Source organism: Bufo gargarizans, chromosome 6 (genome assembly GCF_014858855.1).
Source record: "Bufo gargarizans isolate SCDJY-AF-19 chromosome 6, ASM1485885v1, whole genome shotgun sequence".
Classification (NCBI taxonomy): domain Eukaryota; kingdom Metazoa; phylum Chordata; class Amphibia; order Anura; family Bufonidae; genus Bufo; species Bufo gargarizans.
The window spans coordinates 361,184,486-361,201,684 of record NC_058085.1 but is presented as its reverse complement, the minus strand read 5'-3'; the positions used below and the strand labels follow the sequence as shown (position 1 = coordinate 361,201,684).

Sequence of the window (17,199 nt, the reverse complement as noted above, 5' to 3'; positions counted from 1 at the left end):
TGCTGACGATTTATTTATTTTAGATATAACCTTTATATATATTAGTTTTATAGTATTATAATTGCCTTTTTAGGAATTATTGGTCCGACTCCTGATATTTTAATATAGTAACATATTGTTTTCCATTTGATATATATTTTAGATGCTATATACAGTGCTTGAAATTGTACTGTCTCAATAAATATACCACAGTGATAGACCATGTATTGAGTCCACGTGAGTTCACTTATAAGAGTGCCCATCCATTTCCTTCTGAACTAATCAATATTCCCTGAAATGGGGGGGGGGGGGGGAATCAAACTCACCTCATCCATTTGATCTTGAAGAGGCCACCACAGCCATCTTAAATGAAGATGACGCCGGGCAGCGTGATGACGTCATCACAGACTGCGCAGTATTTCACACTGGATCTGTAATCAAGATGGCTGCAGCAGCCTCGTCAGGCTAGGTCATCAATATATGATCGCGGGGGTCCGACACCCCTGACAATCAGCTGTTTAAAGTGGAGACGGAGCTCCATGCAAATGCTGCTTCCTGATTATTACATTAAGCATCATGGTCTCCTGTGGAGCAGCAGCATATTGTAATTACAAGTACTTGTCATTAAACTGCACGCCCAAGACGTCTTTTAGTGTAATGAAGAGGAAGCAGTGCTCTTCAAATAGCTAATCGGCGGGGGCGCCAGCTGTTGGAGGCCCGCCAATCAGATATTGATGTCCTATCTTGACAATATATATGGCAGGACAACCCCTTTATTGCTTTATATCTGGTATTCAGTGGCTATTCACCTCTCAAGGCTCCAGTATCGTTCTGAACATTGATTCCGCTTCTTCTTTCCTCCTGCAATGATCACAGAACTAAGTGCAGGGAAGAGACAGAGACGACTGTGCAGCTGCTCAGTTCTAACAAATGGCAAACATTTCTAATATGCTTTTCTCACAGGGACTTAAAGTGCAGGAATACTTTTGTGGGTAGGATGACTTCCTGGGAAGTCAGTAGCTGCCATATACGGATGTAGCAAGGTTAACACACATGCTTTATGAGACATGTTATCTAAACTAAATGCAACTAAATGCGTTAAGCAATTGCTTTTCAATGGCTTTTGTTTCAAAATAATGCGATGAGTTAAGAAATTTGAGTTAAGAGTGTGCGTGTTACCCCTGCTACATCTGTAGGTGCTCGACCTCAACACACACTAAGCTCATTAAAGTATATTTCATTTTTCAAAATAAACCGCCATATGTGTATTTTCCCCTTTGCAATCTCTATACTATTTTGTAAATTTGTCTCTAAGCTGGTGGATGGATACTAGCTGGTATCATGTCTGCCATACACAGGAATTGGAGAAACAAAATAATCTGCCTCTCATCTCTTTGTGGCATGTGGCACATACTCAGAAGCAGCAGCAGTAATGGAAGTCATTATACAACAGTACTGAGCAGTTTAGATGTGAATCCAGCAGTAAATTGAGAGCAGTTTCTTGGTCAGTCTGCCTATGCCTGTCCCTAACAGCCCCTCCCTTCTCCTACTGTCCTACTGTTAATGAAGAGGAGGAGAGAGCATGATAAGAGCCCAATAAGACAAGGAAGAATGTCTCTTTGATAGGATATATTACAAAGTTTCTATAGTCACCTGTGCCACTCATTTATGAAAATAATGCAGCTGTTATGCTGCATTTACACTGCCCGCCGAAGCAGCCAATTCTCTGGTATGGACCGTCCTTCCTGATAATTGCCTCCACCTCAGTCGAAATGAAGAGCTGGATTTACATGCAGCGATGTACTGTATGGGGACAAGCAATGGCTACTGACATCGATACTGTCATCTTTTGTCCTCATACAGATTCAGTGTTTGTGGTCAGCAGACCGCGGTATCATCTGTCTGATGATTTAGGTGTCTGGTCAAATAATCTTTTCACCTTGAGTATTTTGCTCATTCATTCAGTGATCTGTGGCACCTTTACATGGGCAGATTATCTGGAATGACCATTTATACTAACATTCATCCAGTATACAGTACAGACCAAAAGTTTGGACACACCTTCTCATTCAAAGAGTTTTCTTTATTTTCATGACTATGAAGGCATCAAAACTATGAATTAACACATGTGGAATTATATACATAACAAAAAAGTGTGAAACAACTGAAAATATGTCATATTCTAGGTTCTTCAAAGTAGCCACCTTTTGCTTTGATTACTGCTTTACACACTCTTGGCATTCTCTTGATGAGCTTCAAGAGGTAGTCACCTGAAATGGTCTTCCAACAGTCCAGAGATGCTTAGCACTTGTTGGCCCTTTTGCCTTCACTCTGCGGTCCAGCTCACCCCAAACCATCTTGATTGGGTTCAGGTCTGGTGACTGTGGAGGCCAGGTCACCTGGAGCAGCACCCCATCTCTCTCCTTCATGGTCAAATACCCCTTACTTTCAAAGTTTTCCCAATTTTGCGGCTGACTGACTGACCTTCATTTCTCAAAGTAATGAGGGCCACTCGTTTTTCTTTACTTAGCTGCTTTTTTCTTGCCATAATACAAGTTCTAACAGTCTATTCGGTAGGACTATCAGCTGTGTATCCACCTGACTTCTCTTCAACGCAACTGATGGTCCCAACCCCATTTATAAGGCAAGAAATCCCACTTATTAAACCTGACAGGGCGCACCTGTGACTACCCCTTGAAGCTCATCAAGAGAATGCCAAGAGTGTGCAAAGCAGTAATCAAAGCAAAAGGTGGCTACTTTGAAGAACCTAGAATATGACATATTTTCAGTTGTTTCACACTTGTTTGTTATGTATATAATTCCACATGTGTTAATTCATAGTTTTGATGCCTTCAGTGTGAATCTACAATTTTCATAGTCATGAAAATAAAGAAAACTCTTTGAATGAGAAGGTGTGTCCAAACTTTTGGTCTGTACTGTATATCCAGCATTAGTATCTAACAAGTGCTCATTTTTTATCATAATTGTTTGTATTTAGAGGAGGGATGTAGGAAATATGACAGTAGAGTTCTTGGAATTGTCTGTCATGTATGTTTCTACATCAAGTAGTAAAATGCTTCATAGAACTTTTAATGTAAATTGAAATATCGCTAAACTAGAAATCTATATATACACAAATAAATCATTTTGAAATTGTAATTTTATTTAAATTTGTGAAGCAAACATTTTGATAATTCGCTATTGCTTTTATACAGTACTTATCATCATTAACTGAGTTACAATAAATTTATGTATAAATCATATAGTAGATTATCCCTGTGAGTAGATCCCACTTAAAGGGAACCTGTCATGTGGATATTTGATTATAATCTAACTAATTATATACAATCATTAACTACTAAAATGTACCTTAGATTTATTCACTTACTGGTGTGACAGATGGTTACCTCATAATATACACACAAAGATGCCACATGCCGCATGCTAATGAGCTGTTTCGAGTCCGGCGTGAAGTCATCGAGTCCAGCGTATATTTAATTCAGAGCTATAGCCACTCCCCTGCCCACCTGCTGCTGATTCCTATGGCAACAAACTGTCACTCAGCAGCAGGTGGGCGGGGAGAGTCAGGAGCTCATGAATATTCATGACTCATCATTATCAGCTGGAGCTTTTCAATACAAGATGTTGGCAGATTGACTGGGTCAATTAAAGAAAGGGACCCAGCATTTTGATAAGCGAATCAGTCACTTATTTATGTTGCCCTTAGTTAGGACACCATAAAACTGGTGACAGGTTCCCTTTAAAGATGTATCCAATTAAGGATGAGGCATTAGATTTTGAAAAGTTACATCAATTGAATTTGCTGCACTCCATTAGATTTGATGTTTTTATTCAAGCTGTACAGGTCCGACCACAACATGAACCTCTTCATGATGGTAAGAGTTAACAGCTCTTTTGTTTCTTCTTATACATCCTTGGCTGCAACGAGAGTTGGCACTGCCCTCCTTGCACACCACTAGCTTGCACTGAATGTAGACATTGGAATGTTTCTTTAAAAAGCTGAAGGCATTGAATCCAATGCGGACTATGTGATTTGATATGGAAGGGTAGGTTCTATAGTCAGGAACTCTGCCACACCTGAAATTACAAGAAACAGTGTTAATATGTATTTCCATAGAATATAGATAAAGAAATATATATTTTCTCTACCATGAAATTAATGAGAGATAGGTATGCTATCATACTAGCCCTTGCCATCCACAACCTTAATGGAACATACAGTCATAGCATACAAAATTACATAACAATATATAACACAATAAAATGCATAATAAAAACTATATACAATGGTCGTACCCCCAGGTTTGGTATAATACACACCTCCATGGTGAAAGGAAGGCATGCTTGTGGTCCCTCCTGATAGTCTGCCATCAAGTACCCAAAGCTGCTGATCCCCTCCCTCCCATTGCTGTGGAGAGACCAGGTTAAGGGGCTGCTAGTTACCCTATACTAAATGGAATAAAACAGTCCCAGGCTGTGGAGTTATAGTTCATCAGAGTCCTGGAATCCACAGCTCCATGGATACTCCTGGTATTGTGGCTCTAGATGCAAGTCACAGTAAGACAAAACCCAGGTTTGCCTTTTCTCAGGTCGTTTGAGTCCTAAAGTCAGGTGCTCACTTAAAACACTGAACAATAGTGGATTCCCCATTTGTGGCTCTTACAGAAAGAGCCTCGATGAGGCACAAGTGACAGTCGCAACAGCTTTGGTACATTAAAATCTGTTCTTGGGTGCTCTTCTCAAAAAACACTGCCTCCACCTCCTCCAGCAATATGGAGCACGTATGCTGCAGTGAAGAACCATGCAGACAATTAACTTGCAGTTCCCTTTAATTTAATAATGAAGATTACACTGTATAGTTGGTCTTTATTGCTAATGGCCGCGTGGCATCTTTAATGTACCTCTAAAAAGGGGCTGTTGCTGGTATGGGGTTTGGCTTGTAAGATGGGGGCACAATATGCATGTTATTGCTGTTCTTGCCTGCAATCTCCTGCAGGTTATTTGGCAGTAAACACTGAATATCAATCAGCTCTGGCATACCCACTTCTCCAACCCCAGCACCCTGCTGCCCTACAGATGGGAGGCCTTCTTCTGCCATCTGCTTTTCCTCCTTTTCCACATCATCTAATATCAATGAGAATATCTCATCAGGAACATCCGGCTCCTCCTCTCTCTGCATCTTGCTGACTTTTTAGGACATGGAGACTCAGAATAAGTGTCCCTGCACTTTCCTTTTCCAATATTCTTTCTATTAATCATTTTAAGCAACACTGTCCCTAGCGCATGAGCTCTTGCCACGTCTCTCCCTATACTCAGCTCACAGAACAATGGCTGAGACCGCATGGGATGAGGGTTTTATAGGGATGGCTATGTGTGGATTGGCTGGCTGCATAGCATTATGGGTGATCTTGTATTCAGATTTGTTTTGAATTAAAGTTCCCCTAAACTTCAGATAGAATTCCGCTTCAAATGCTTCACATCCCTCAACCCTACTTGTCGGCCTCCTGCATCAGTAAGAATAGACTTTTCAGTTATATGTTTCATGATGATCTACGATGACTGCACTGCGAGATAATCATAATCAGTATTTACTGTCATGGGGCTTAATCCTTATAAAAAAAAATTAAATTAATTGCCATAATTATGAAAAAAATAGTAACATTACATTACCCGTTGCGAACGATATAATAAACATTTCTTGTGAAGTCAAATTCATCAGGGGATGCCACACAAGTATCTAGAAATACAGCCAGGTCAGGTTCAGATGTGAGTAAAGCTGCTTGCAGGTATAAATGCTGATTAAGAGCCACATAGTACGGATACTGATTCACTGGATATACGTAATTCGAGGACTGGAAGAATGTCAAGCTAGCAGAAAAGAGGCCGTATTGGATAAACGTGTTCTTAATGAAGTCATCTGCAGAGTATATGCCTTCAACTACAGTATCTTGGTACATCCGGCATTTAAGAGTTAGATCTAGTTTTTTTCTGTAAACAACAATTGTGTCGGCTGAACCGGTGAACAGGGTATTTGTGTAAGTTATTGTGTCATTTTCGACCTGTTAAAGAAAAGGTAAAATGTAAAAACAAAACTACTTAAATGGGGATGAATTTGGGTCTTGTTATGGTGTTTTGTATGATAGATAGATATTAGATAGATAGATAGATAGATAGATAGATAGATACCTGTTTTACTGTTAGACATCTCCCATAAGGTATGAGAAACTCCGCCCAACCTGATACAACTTGAGGGCGACACTGCGGGTCATTCAAAAATATATTATCTGAAGAATATTCCAGCGTTTGAAGATAGCTAAGTGAGATTCGAGCTTTCATGTAGTCAGAATAGCAGGACAGACTGACTGTAACGAGAAAAACATGCATTTATGTGAGCTGGCATTTTGCTATATTTCATTATTGTAAACTACTGTAGTTATTCTAAGAAGCTATTGGTAAAAACAGGCACCTACCTAGGAATCTGATTAACTTTCGTAACTGTAACCCCTTTAAGGCTAGAAACATTTTGGGGAACTTTTTATTATTATTGCATTGTAGTGCAGTCTTTATTAAAATATTTTAGCCCTCAACAGACTTCAGGTTTTCACTGACTTTGTAGACTGTTCTGCTCACTTCTTACTGAAATCAGAAATCTGCTCTGACAACTCGATCTGTAGCCTTTACCTCTTCACTCCTGACAGCTCTTTAACACTCATTTAAGCTGAATTAATCCATTCCCATTAATCAGTTTCAGACCATATAGCTTTCCCTATTTTTATATAATCAAGTGACAGATTATGTCAAAGATATAAGTGTACAGCTGACAACTGAGGTCGAGGTGGTGGGTTCTAGGAGGAAGAAAAGTAAAACTAGAGCTTCCAGTGACCATATCCACCCCCTACAACCCCCTCTGCCCCCCTTCCCCCATATAATCCACTAAATGGCAAACTGATTTTTTTAAATTTAGCTAAGAATAAAATATACTTCACATTAAAAGGCTCATAAACAGCATTTATCACTTATCCACAGTATAGGTGATAAATGAATGTTCGCTGGGACCAACCACTGGGACCTCTCTCAATGACAAGTAAGGTTGTCCTGAGTCCCTCTTGGAGTGGGATGCTTTACTTGACTAACCCTGTCAGCTTAATAGACAGTGAATGGAGTGTCACCTTGCACGTATGATCCCCTATACATTTCTAATAGGGGACTTGGGATCCCTGTTCTCACGATCAGTTGGGGTACCAGTGCTATATCCCCTTTAATCATACATGAAGTTGTTCATAGGCTATGGCTTTTAAGAGTTTTATTTAATTTCTCCTTTTCCCTAAATGAGGATACATTACCATTTTGGTTGTCGTTAACAGTAGAATAATATGTTGCATAAAATTCTAAGCCTGCCCCTCTGTTGGCCCGCGAATAGACAATGCTGATGCTGTTCGATGAGGAGATGAATGCTCTTGTACGTGTTCTGCACAGATCTCCAATTAAAGATGACCCAAGAGGAGTTCCATCATATATTGACAAAGAAGATGAATCGCAGGACTGGGAATTCTTCATTCTGGTCATGAGAATTTCAGGAATAAACAACAGTATTGCATTTTTACATGCAGTAAGCACTTAGTTAATGAAAGCTAAAGTTTAAAAGCTATGGACAACTTTGAGAGCATTTTTTTTATTATTGCATTGTACTCATTGTGGGCTAAACATTCCTTTTTTCAATTGCTCTTTATTAAACATTTTGAGTTCCTTACTCTGTACAGCTATAAAGGTCAGCGTGTGTAAATCCGCTGTCCCATGTGACCAACCTCCTCAGAGGGGGATGACTAACCGTACCCCTCATTCTTCACAATACCTCAGATAACGAGGATAGACTTTCTCGAGGGGTACACCAGGCCCTACCTCTGAGGGGGGTTGGAACACGAGGAAATGAGGACTTGGGTGTGGACCCACTGGTCTGGCCTCCAGATGGTACAGGACACCAAGAGAGTGCTAGGTGGCCAGAGGATACAGAGTCTGAGATAAGGGCAGGAGGCAATATGGCAAAATCCGTAAAAGAGGTCCGAGGTAAGGGGAGGCGGCAAGTTAGCAAAATCCGTAAGACAAGATACAAGGTCAGGGCAGGCGGCAGTAAGGCAAGGTCCGTTTAACAAGATGCATGGTCCAGTAGATAGTAATGGCAGAAATTACAGAAACATCTTTGCTCACAGGAACTAGACAAGACTAGGAACCACAGTTGTAGAAGGAGGTGCTTTTACATACCTCCTGCACACCAGACATAAGCTGGGGAAGATAGGAGGCGTGCACATGCTGCCTCACATAAGTAGGAGAGACAATCCCACACACACCCTAAATGCACACAAGGATCTCTGAGCCAAAGTGTAAGCTCTGCTCAGAACCAGGAGGGAGATGCTGATGGCAGAAGTGCAGAGCACAGCTAAGAACTCCCCTGCCCGCTCCCGTCAGCATGGCCTGCAGCAGTGGGGAGGAGTGAGGAATCCCAGCTCCTATACCTGCATGTTGGGACAGATTCTCAGTCACAGGAAGCTGGGTTAACAACAGTCTTGAGATTCTGTAGTAGCAGGCTCTTTATTGTTACTGTTTCCCATTAGGCAGCTCATCTGACAGCTCCTTATCTCTGATTTCTGACCTTCTAAACACTCATTATAGCTCGGTTCTTATCCTATTGATAAGCATGTGGATTTAATATGTGTTTATGACCTTCTAGTAATATATAGATAAGGTTTATTAGATGAGGGCACAAAGAAAGTGGATGTACTGTTCATACAGCTAGATAGTTAACCCTTTGTGACAAAATGGATGAATATTTTAAGTAAAGAACAACTGAAAAAATGATTTTTAGCCCAAAATAAGCCCTTGAATGAGCAATTCATGATTATTAATAAACTGTAAAAAATATGCAAAAAGAACAGTATTTGTTCCAAAAAAGAGAAATATTCTAAATGTTGGACTGGTTGGGTCTACCAGTCAAAATCTCAGTCCTAGGTGACAGCATTAATTTCAACTAAAATTAGCCACATATTGGTAGTCAACGTTCCATTCAAAGTTGCCACCAGGAATGATTTATCCAGTCAAGGTCCTAGCCGCCTAAATTTCATTGTAACAGACAGAAACAGATTGGTGGGTGTGGACCAATGGACAGTCAGCTGCGGTGCCCTTAATAGGACAGGTTCAAAGTCCTTAATACAAAGTAGAAAAAGGTTTAACGGGTACCGCGCTAATTTGTAAAGCAGTATACAGGATCAAGAACCAGAAAGCAACGTGCCAAATTCCTATGATGCACAAACGAAAAATTCCAAATCCATAAACAATAATATACAGGCGGATCTCACACTTCCATATAAACCATGCGATGATTTTCAGCAACCTGATACTCAGCTGCGCATATATGAAGACGACTGTCTTACGTCTCCCAGTTCACATGCGAAAGAATGGATGTCCGCCTGCAATATACGGTGAAATCTCCCCTTGTGATAACAGTCACACGAAAAGCCTGATCCGAAAACAGTCCGGAATACCCTAATGAAGGACAGAAAAAGATTGCGCAATCTTTTTCTGTCCTTCATTAGGGTATTCCGGACTGTTTTCGGATCAGGCTTTTCGTGTGACTGTTATCACAAGGGGAGATTTCACCGTATATTGCAGGCGGACATCCATTCTTTCGCATGTGAACTGGGAGACGTAAGACAGTCGTCTTCATATATGCGCAGCTGAGTATCAGGTTGCTGAAAATCATCGCATGGTTTATATGGAAGTGTGAGATCCGCCTGTATATTATTGTTTATGGATTTGCAATTTTTCGTTTGTGCATCATACGAATTTGGCACGTTGCTTTCTGGTTCTTGATCCTGTATACTGCTTTACAAATTAGCGCGGTACCCGTTAAACCTTTTTCTGCCTAAATTTCATTGTATGCCTAAATGTCACGGCATAAAGGTATTTTTTTAGAGATAATTACTTAGGATATAAATGTGAGATATCTTTGTCTTATACTCACGTAAATGTTCTGAAGTTGAGATGAATTCTATTATTATTTGTGACACTGATGTACCAAACACAGGAGTCAGACTCTGAGGAAATATCGGAATCCAAAGATACGTTCCCATTTGAATTTCTCAAAATGCCCCCACATCGAACTGCAGAAAGTAAATATAACAGATTTCAAATAAAATAAAATTTTATAATGATTTAATAATATCCAGGTTACTGTATTAAAGGGAAACTGTCAGTTTGTTTTTGTGAAAACTTTCTTCTGCTCAAGACAAATGCAAATTAGCATTTTCAAGTGTTAAGAGTTAAGAATTTAGGTTGCTGAGGAACTCCTCACTAACTTAGTTCACTCCAAAGATTCTGATCATTGTACTGGATTACATCAGCCAATTCAAAGACGCACATTGTTCTGATTTCAAGAATAGTTGTTACATAACAGCCATCATATTTATATATTTTACGCACTTATATAGGGATGATATATTCGGTAGCGTTTTACAGACATTAGCATCATGCTAGGCTCACAATCTAAGTTTCTTATCAGCATGAAATTGGAGCTTATCAGCATGTAATTGGAGTGTGGGAGGAAACCAGAGTACCCAGAGAAAACCTACGCAAATACTGGGAGAACATACAAACTCTGTGCACATGTTGTCCATGGTCAGATTCTAACATAGGACCTATTGCTACAAACCACCAGTGCTAACCACTGAGCCACCATGCTGCCCATATCTACTAAGAAGCATAATAGGAAGACTAAATATAATGTTTTATGGGGTTCCAGTAATTTCCATTGTTTGGGCGTTGTCCCCTATAACAAGCTAACAGGTTCCATTTAAGAGTTCACCCGAAGAGAATTAAAGAGGTTGTCTCATCTCAGACAATGGGGGCATAGTGCTAGGATATGCCCCTATTGTTTAATAGGTGTGGATCCCAATGCTTGGACCCGCACCTATATCGGGAACAGAGCCCTGCAAACTGGTGCCTGGAAGACTCCGGTCCAGCCACCACCAAGCGCTCTCCCCATAGAAGTGAATGGGAGTGCACCATGCATAACCGGCCACCGATCCCACTTCTATGGCCCCAATGGAAATAGCAGCTGCCACTGTTAAAATGTCAGGTTTCTGTTCTGTAAAAAAATTAAATTAAGATAAATCATTTCAGAACTTTTTCTACCTTTAATGTGACCTATAAACTGTACCACTCAATTGAAAAACAAACTGAAATCTTTTAGGTGGAGGGAAGAAAACAAAAAAATCTAAAATAATGTGGTTACATAAGTGTGCACGCCCTCTTATAACTGGGGGTGTAGCTGTGTTCAGAATTAAGCAATCACATTGAAAATCATGTCAAATAGGAGTCAGCATACACCTGCCATCATTTAAAGTGCCTCTGATTAACCCCTAATAAAGTTCAGCTGCTCTAGTTGGTCTTTCCTGAAATTTTCACATCCCACAGCAAAAGCCATGGTCCACAGAGAGCTTCCAAAGCATCAAAGGGATCTCATTGTCAACAGGTATCAGTCAGGAGAAGGGTACAAAAGAATTTCCAAGGCATTAGATATACCATGGAACACAGTGAAGACAGTCATCATCAAGTGGAGAAAATATGGCACAACAGTGACATTACCAAGAACTGGACGTCCCTCCAAAATTGATGAAAAGACAAGAAGAAAACTGTTCTGGGAGGCTACCAAGAGGCCTACAGCAACATTAAAGGAGTTGCAGGAATATCTGGCAAGTACTGGCTGTGTGGTACATGTGACAACAATCTCCCGTATTCTTCAGATGTCTGGGCTATGGGGTAGAGTGGCAAGACAAAAGCATTTTCTGATGAAGAAAAACATCCAAGCCAGGCTACATTTTGCAAAAACACATCTGAAGTGTCCAAAAAGCATGTGGGAAAAGGTGTTATGGTCTGATAAAACCAAGGTTGAACTTTGTGGGCATAATTCCAAAAGATATGTTTGGCGCTAAAACAACACTGCACATCACCAAAAGAACACCATACCCACAGTGAAGCATGGTGGTGGCAGCATCATGCCAAGGGGCTGTTTTTCTTCTGCTGAAACTGGGGCCTTAATTAAGCTAGAGGGAATTATGAACAGTTCCAAATACCAGTCAATATTGGCACAAAACCTTCAGGCTTCTGCTAGAAAGCTGAATGTTCTGTCCCCAGATTCAGTTCCAATTGTTTCTGTCTGTTTATCAGTTGACATGGCATTTAACTGTGTTGTAATTCATTTGCATTACATTGTGTGGTAACAGCACCATCTATTGATGAGTTTAGGTATTTCACCCAGCCTGTTTTTCTCTATGCATTATGGGAATCCCAGAGCATTGTGGGTAGTTCCTGGTTCTTGCTAGTCTTGTGCTGGTACAGCAAGCAGCCACCATCTTATGTCTCAGGAGCCATGCACTCTCACTGGTTTTCCTGCCACATCATCTGTTATTTAGCCTGTTTTTGAGCATAATTGGTAAGAGCACTATCTATGTGTCATTTACTGCAGTTTATTATGTTTATTGTATCTGATAGCTCACTATCATTGTATTATCTCATATACTGAATGTATAGCAGATTATTCAGTGTTTTATGCCATGTACCATGGTATTTATGTTCTAAAATACTACTGTTTTATTCTGTAGTTTCACCTTTCCTGTCAGTCTACGAGCAATAAAGAGAACCTTAAAGCGGAACAGTCTCTGTTCTCTCAGAGGACAAAAAGGTTTAGCTACATGTCAGATTACACACCGTGCTAACGTGTATGAGGACAGTATAGTGAAACGACTGCAGAGAACAAGCTCAATGAATAACTGCCAAAGACAGCAGTGAAACGACTGCTGAGAACAAGCTCAGTGAATAGCTGCCAAAGACAGCAGTGAAATGACTGCTGAGAACAAGCTCTGAAGATCAGACTGACGGAGCCGCCATTATCCACGTGGAGCCTGCATACGGATATCGCAACAGTCTCCTAACAGTCGCACCGAATATCTGACTATACAGAGCCTACCATTATCCACGCAGAGCCTACTTACGGATATCGCAGCAGTCTCCTAACAGCGCAACATGTCTAATAGTCGAGCATCTTCCATTAAGACAAGGTCTCAGATAAGTGGCTCTAATAGGACATCGATCAGAGAAGCTGCCGCCATTGCCCGTGCCAAAGCAGAAGCAGCAAAGGCAAAAGCCAGCTTCATAGAACAAGAGATGCAGATAAAGCTAGAGAAAGCGCAACTTGAAGCGACTCTAGAAAAACTTGCCGCAGATAAAGAGACAGCAGCTGCCATAGCGGAAGCAGAATATCTAGAAGCCACGGAACTTCAGGAAACCAAGAGTCATCGCAGCAATGTCCATCCAGAAGTTGAATACCAAGGTATGGCCGTCCACCAAACATTCACTCTGACAACACACCACCAGCCGGTTCCAGCGCCAATCAAGCCACAATGGACTTTGCCAGGTTCCTTGCTCGACGTGAGCTGGTCAACAAGGGACTTGTAAAGTTCAGCGACCGTGCTGATAACTATCGAGCTTGGCGAGTATCCTTCCAAAATGCCATCAGTGACTTAGGTCTGTCATGTAGTGAGGAACTGGATCTCCTGGCAAAATGGCTGGGAAGTGAGTCCGCCGAACACGCTAGAAGGAATAGAGACATCAATGTAAATTATCCAGACATTGGTCTAAAAAGGGTCTGGGAGAGACTTGATGAGGTCTATGGCGCAGCAGAGGTCATAGAAAGCACCTTATTTATGAGAATTGAGGACTTTCCTAAAATAGCGAACAAAGGCTATTCAAAGCTTAGAGAGTTAAGTGACTTATTAATGGAGCTGAGTGTAGCAAAGGCAGAAGGGGATCTGGTGGGATTGAAATTTCTTGACACTGCTAGAGGTGTGAATCCCATAGTTCAGAAGCTCCCATACAACTTGCAAGAGAAGTGGGTCATGTATGGTTCTTGGTATAAACAGACTTACAATGTACTATTTCCTCCATTTAATGTGTTTGTAGATTTTGTCTCTGAACAAGCAAAAATCTGAAATGATCCTTGCTTTGATTTCATGATGTCATGTACCACCACCTCAGTCAGTAAACCTGGTAAGGCAACGGTGGAGGTCCACAAAATTAACGTTTCTTCCACAGGTGCAGTCCATAAAGAGTTCAGCTCTTATCAAGGAGGAGACAAACCCAAGGACCCGACCAGACAGTGTCCCTTACACAGGAAGCCTAATTCTCTACTTAAGTGCAGAACCTTCAGAGAAAAGTCATTGGAAGACCGCAAGACCTTCCTCAAGGAGAACAACATCTGTTTTAAATGCTGCTCGTCAACTTCCCACTTTGCCAGGGACTGTGAGGTTAGTGCAAAGTGTGCCGAATGTGACAGCTCAAACCATAACACAGCTCTACACCCTGGGCCACCATTTTGGGCTTCACCCAAAACCCAAGAGCAAAGCGGGGAGCTGAAGGACACAAATACTGACACTTTGGCAGTTACTTCTAAATGTAGAGAGGTTTGCAGAGACCTCAGGGGAGGCAGATCCTGCTCTAAAATCTCCCTAGTAAAGGTTTACCCAGCAGACGACCGAAGCAAAGCCATCAAAGTGTATGCAATTCTAGACGATCAAAGCAACAGGTCGTTAGTGAAGTCTTCCTTCTTTGATAGCTTCGACATCAAAAGGACCCGGTGCCCCCTACTCTCTAAGAACTTGTGCTGGTACTGTGGAAACAGCCGGAAGGAGGGCAAGCGGCTACATAGTTGAGTCCAGCGATGGTCAAGTGCGTCTGCCTTTACCAACTATACTGGAATGTAACCAGATTCCTGACAACAGGTCCGAGATACCCACGCCAGAAGTAGCAGCGCATCAGCCTCACCTGAAGCGTATAAGATACCTGTCTGTCCATCAGAGCTGTCCATATTGAAGTAATTGAATCTATGGATACTTCCTGTTTCATTAATGCTTTCCGAGGTTTTATTGCCATTAGAGGACCTGTCAAACACATTCGTTCTGACCAAGGCACAAACTTCATCGGAGCAGCAAGAGAACTACAACTCTCTTCCAACTTGGATGTTAACAACATAGAAAGATACCTCAGTGAACGAGGATGCACTTGGACCTTCAACCCACCACACTCTTCTCACATGGGAGGTGCTTGGGAGAGGATGTCAGGCATCGCACAGAGAATCCTCGACTTAATCTTCTTACAAGAAGGATCTTCAAAGCTGACTCATGAAAGCCTGACTACCTTCATGGCAGAAGTATCGGCTATCATAAATGCCAGACTGCTAACCCCGATTTCTAGCGATCCTGATGACCCAACAGTTCTCACACCCGCCACACTGCTTACCCAAAAGACTGAACAAATTTGTGCTCCACCTGGAGAATTCAATTCCAAAGATCTTTGCAAGAATCGATGGAGACAAGTACAGAGTCTCTCAAACTCGTTCTGGGACAAGTGGAAAAAGCAATACATTCCCACCCTGCAACCGAGGAGAAAGCGGCAAACCAGCAAGCCTAACCTCCAGACTGGCGATGTAGTCCTAATGAAAGACTGCCAGTCACGAAGAAACGAGTGGCCGGTAGGTCTTGTGACTAAGACATTCCCAAGTAAGGACGGAATTATACGCAAAGTAGAATTGAAAATACGGAGACAGGGAGAGACCAAATTGTTCCTCTGACCAGTAGGAGAACTCGTTCTACTGTTTGCACCAAAAGAGTACAATAGTGACGTCGGTTGATGTCAAGCGGGGAGTGTTCTGTCCCCAGATTCAGTTACAGTTGTTTCTGTCTGTTTATCAGTTGACATGGCATTTAACTGTGTTGTAATTCATTTGCATTACATTGTGTAGTAACAGCACCATCTATTGATGAGTTTAGGTATTTCACCCAGCCTGTTTTTCTCTATGCATTATGGGAGTCCCAGAGCATTGTGAGTAGTTCCTGGTTCTTACTAGTCTTGTGCTGGTAAAGCAAGCAGCCACCATGTTATGTCTCATGAGCCATGCACTCTCACTGGTTTTCCTGCCACATCATCTGTTATTCAGCCTGTTTTTGAGCATAGTCGGTAAGAGCACTATCTATGTGTCATTTACTGCAGTTTATTATGTTTATTGTATCTGATAGCTCACTATCATTGTATTATCTCATTTACTGAATGTATAGCAGATTATTCTGTGTTTTATGCCATGTACCATGGTATTTATGTTCTAAAATACTACAGTTTTATTCTGTAGTTTCACCTTTCTTGTCAGTCTACGAGCAATAAAGAGAACCTTAAAGCGGAACAGTCTCTTTTCTCTCAGAGGACAAAAAGGTTTAGCTACATGTCAGATTACACACCGTGCTAACGTGTATGAGGACAGTATACTGAACATAAAGAGGAACTTCATCTTTAGCATGACAACGACCCAAAGCATAAATCCAAATCAACAAAGGAATGGCTTCACCAGAAGAAGATGAAAGTTTTGGAATGGCCCAGCCAGAGCCAAGACCTGAATCTGATTGAAAATCTGTGGGGTGATCTGAAGAGGGCTGTGCACAGGAGATGCCCTCGCAATCTGACAGATTTGGAGTGTTTTTGCCAAGAAGAGTGGGTAAATCTTGCCAAGTCAAAATGTGCCATGCTGATAGACTCATACCCAAAAAGACTGAGTGCTGTAATAAAATCAAAAGGTGCTTCAACAAAGTATTAGTTTAAGGTTGTGCACACTTATGCAACCAATTTTTTTTATTTTTATATTTTTTCTTCCCACTACCTAAAATATTTCAGTTTGTTTTTCAATTGAGTTCTACATTTTATAGGTCACATTGAAGGTGGAAATATATATGCCCTCATTATCTGAGATGAGACAACCCCTTTAAATCCTATATTTAGTAATAGTATTAAACTGAATGGGAACATCCTTGGTTAAATCTAGAGGCTGAATAGAACAGGTAGGACTAATCCTTTTCAATCCAAGAATCCTCCATGAGGCCATGTTCTAATGTATGCCAATTTAAAAAAAAGCATGTGCAACCCTCTTGTAGGATAATAAACTATCATACTTTTTTTTTATAGTGGAAGACTTTTTCTAAAAATGTAAAATGTCATAAGATTGCAATGATTGTCTGGCATCTTAGACTTCATTAAGTGTGCCATACTGTCATGTATACAGTAGCTTTTTGTCTTTTCTCCAAAATAAAGCAGAGCATTGCTCTGCAC

The 17,199-nt window shown here is 41.1% G+C and overlaps 1 protein-coding gene across 1 annotated transcript in view; it reads right to left on the bottom strand.

Annotated features, from left to right (window-relative positions):
* Window positions 1-3,655: 3,655 nt before the first annotated feature.
* Window positions 3,656-17,199, bottom strand: part of LOC122942223 (deleted in malignant brain tumors 1 protein-like) — a 485,901-nt gene continuing 472,357 nt past the window's right edge. Inside the window, exons 34-38 of the mRNA XM_044299724.1 lie at window positions 10,016-10,154; window positions 7,344-7,558; window positions 6,187-6,362; window positions 5,671-6,059; window positions 3,656-4,077 (exon numbers count right to left, since the gene is read on the bottom strand). Coding sequence (XP_044155659.1) covers window positions 3,828-4,077; window positions 5,671-6,059; window positions 6,187-6,362; window positions 7,344-7,558; window positions 10,016-10,154 — 1,169 coding nt within the window. The 3' untranslated portion in view covers window positions 3,656-3,827. The remainder of the gene's footprint in view (window positions 4,078-5,670; window positions 6,060-6,186; window positions 6,363-7,343; window positions 7,559-10,015; window positions 10,155-17,199) is intronic.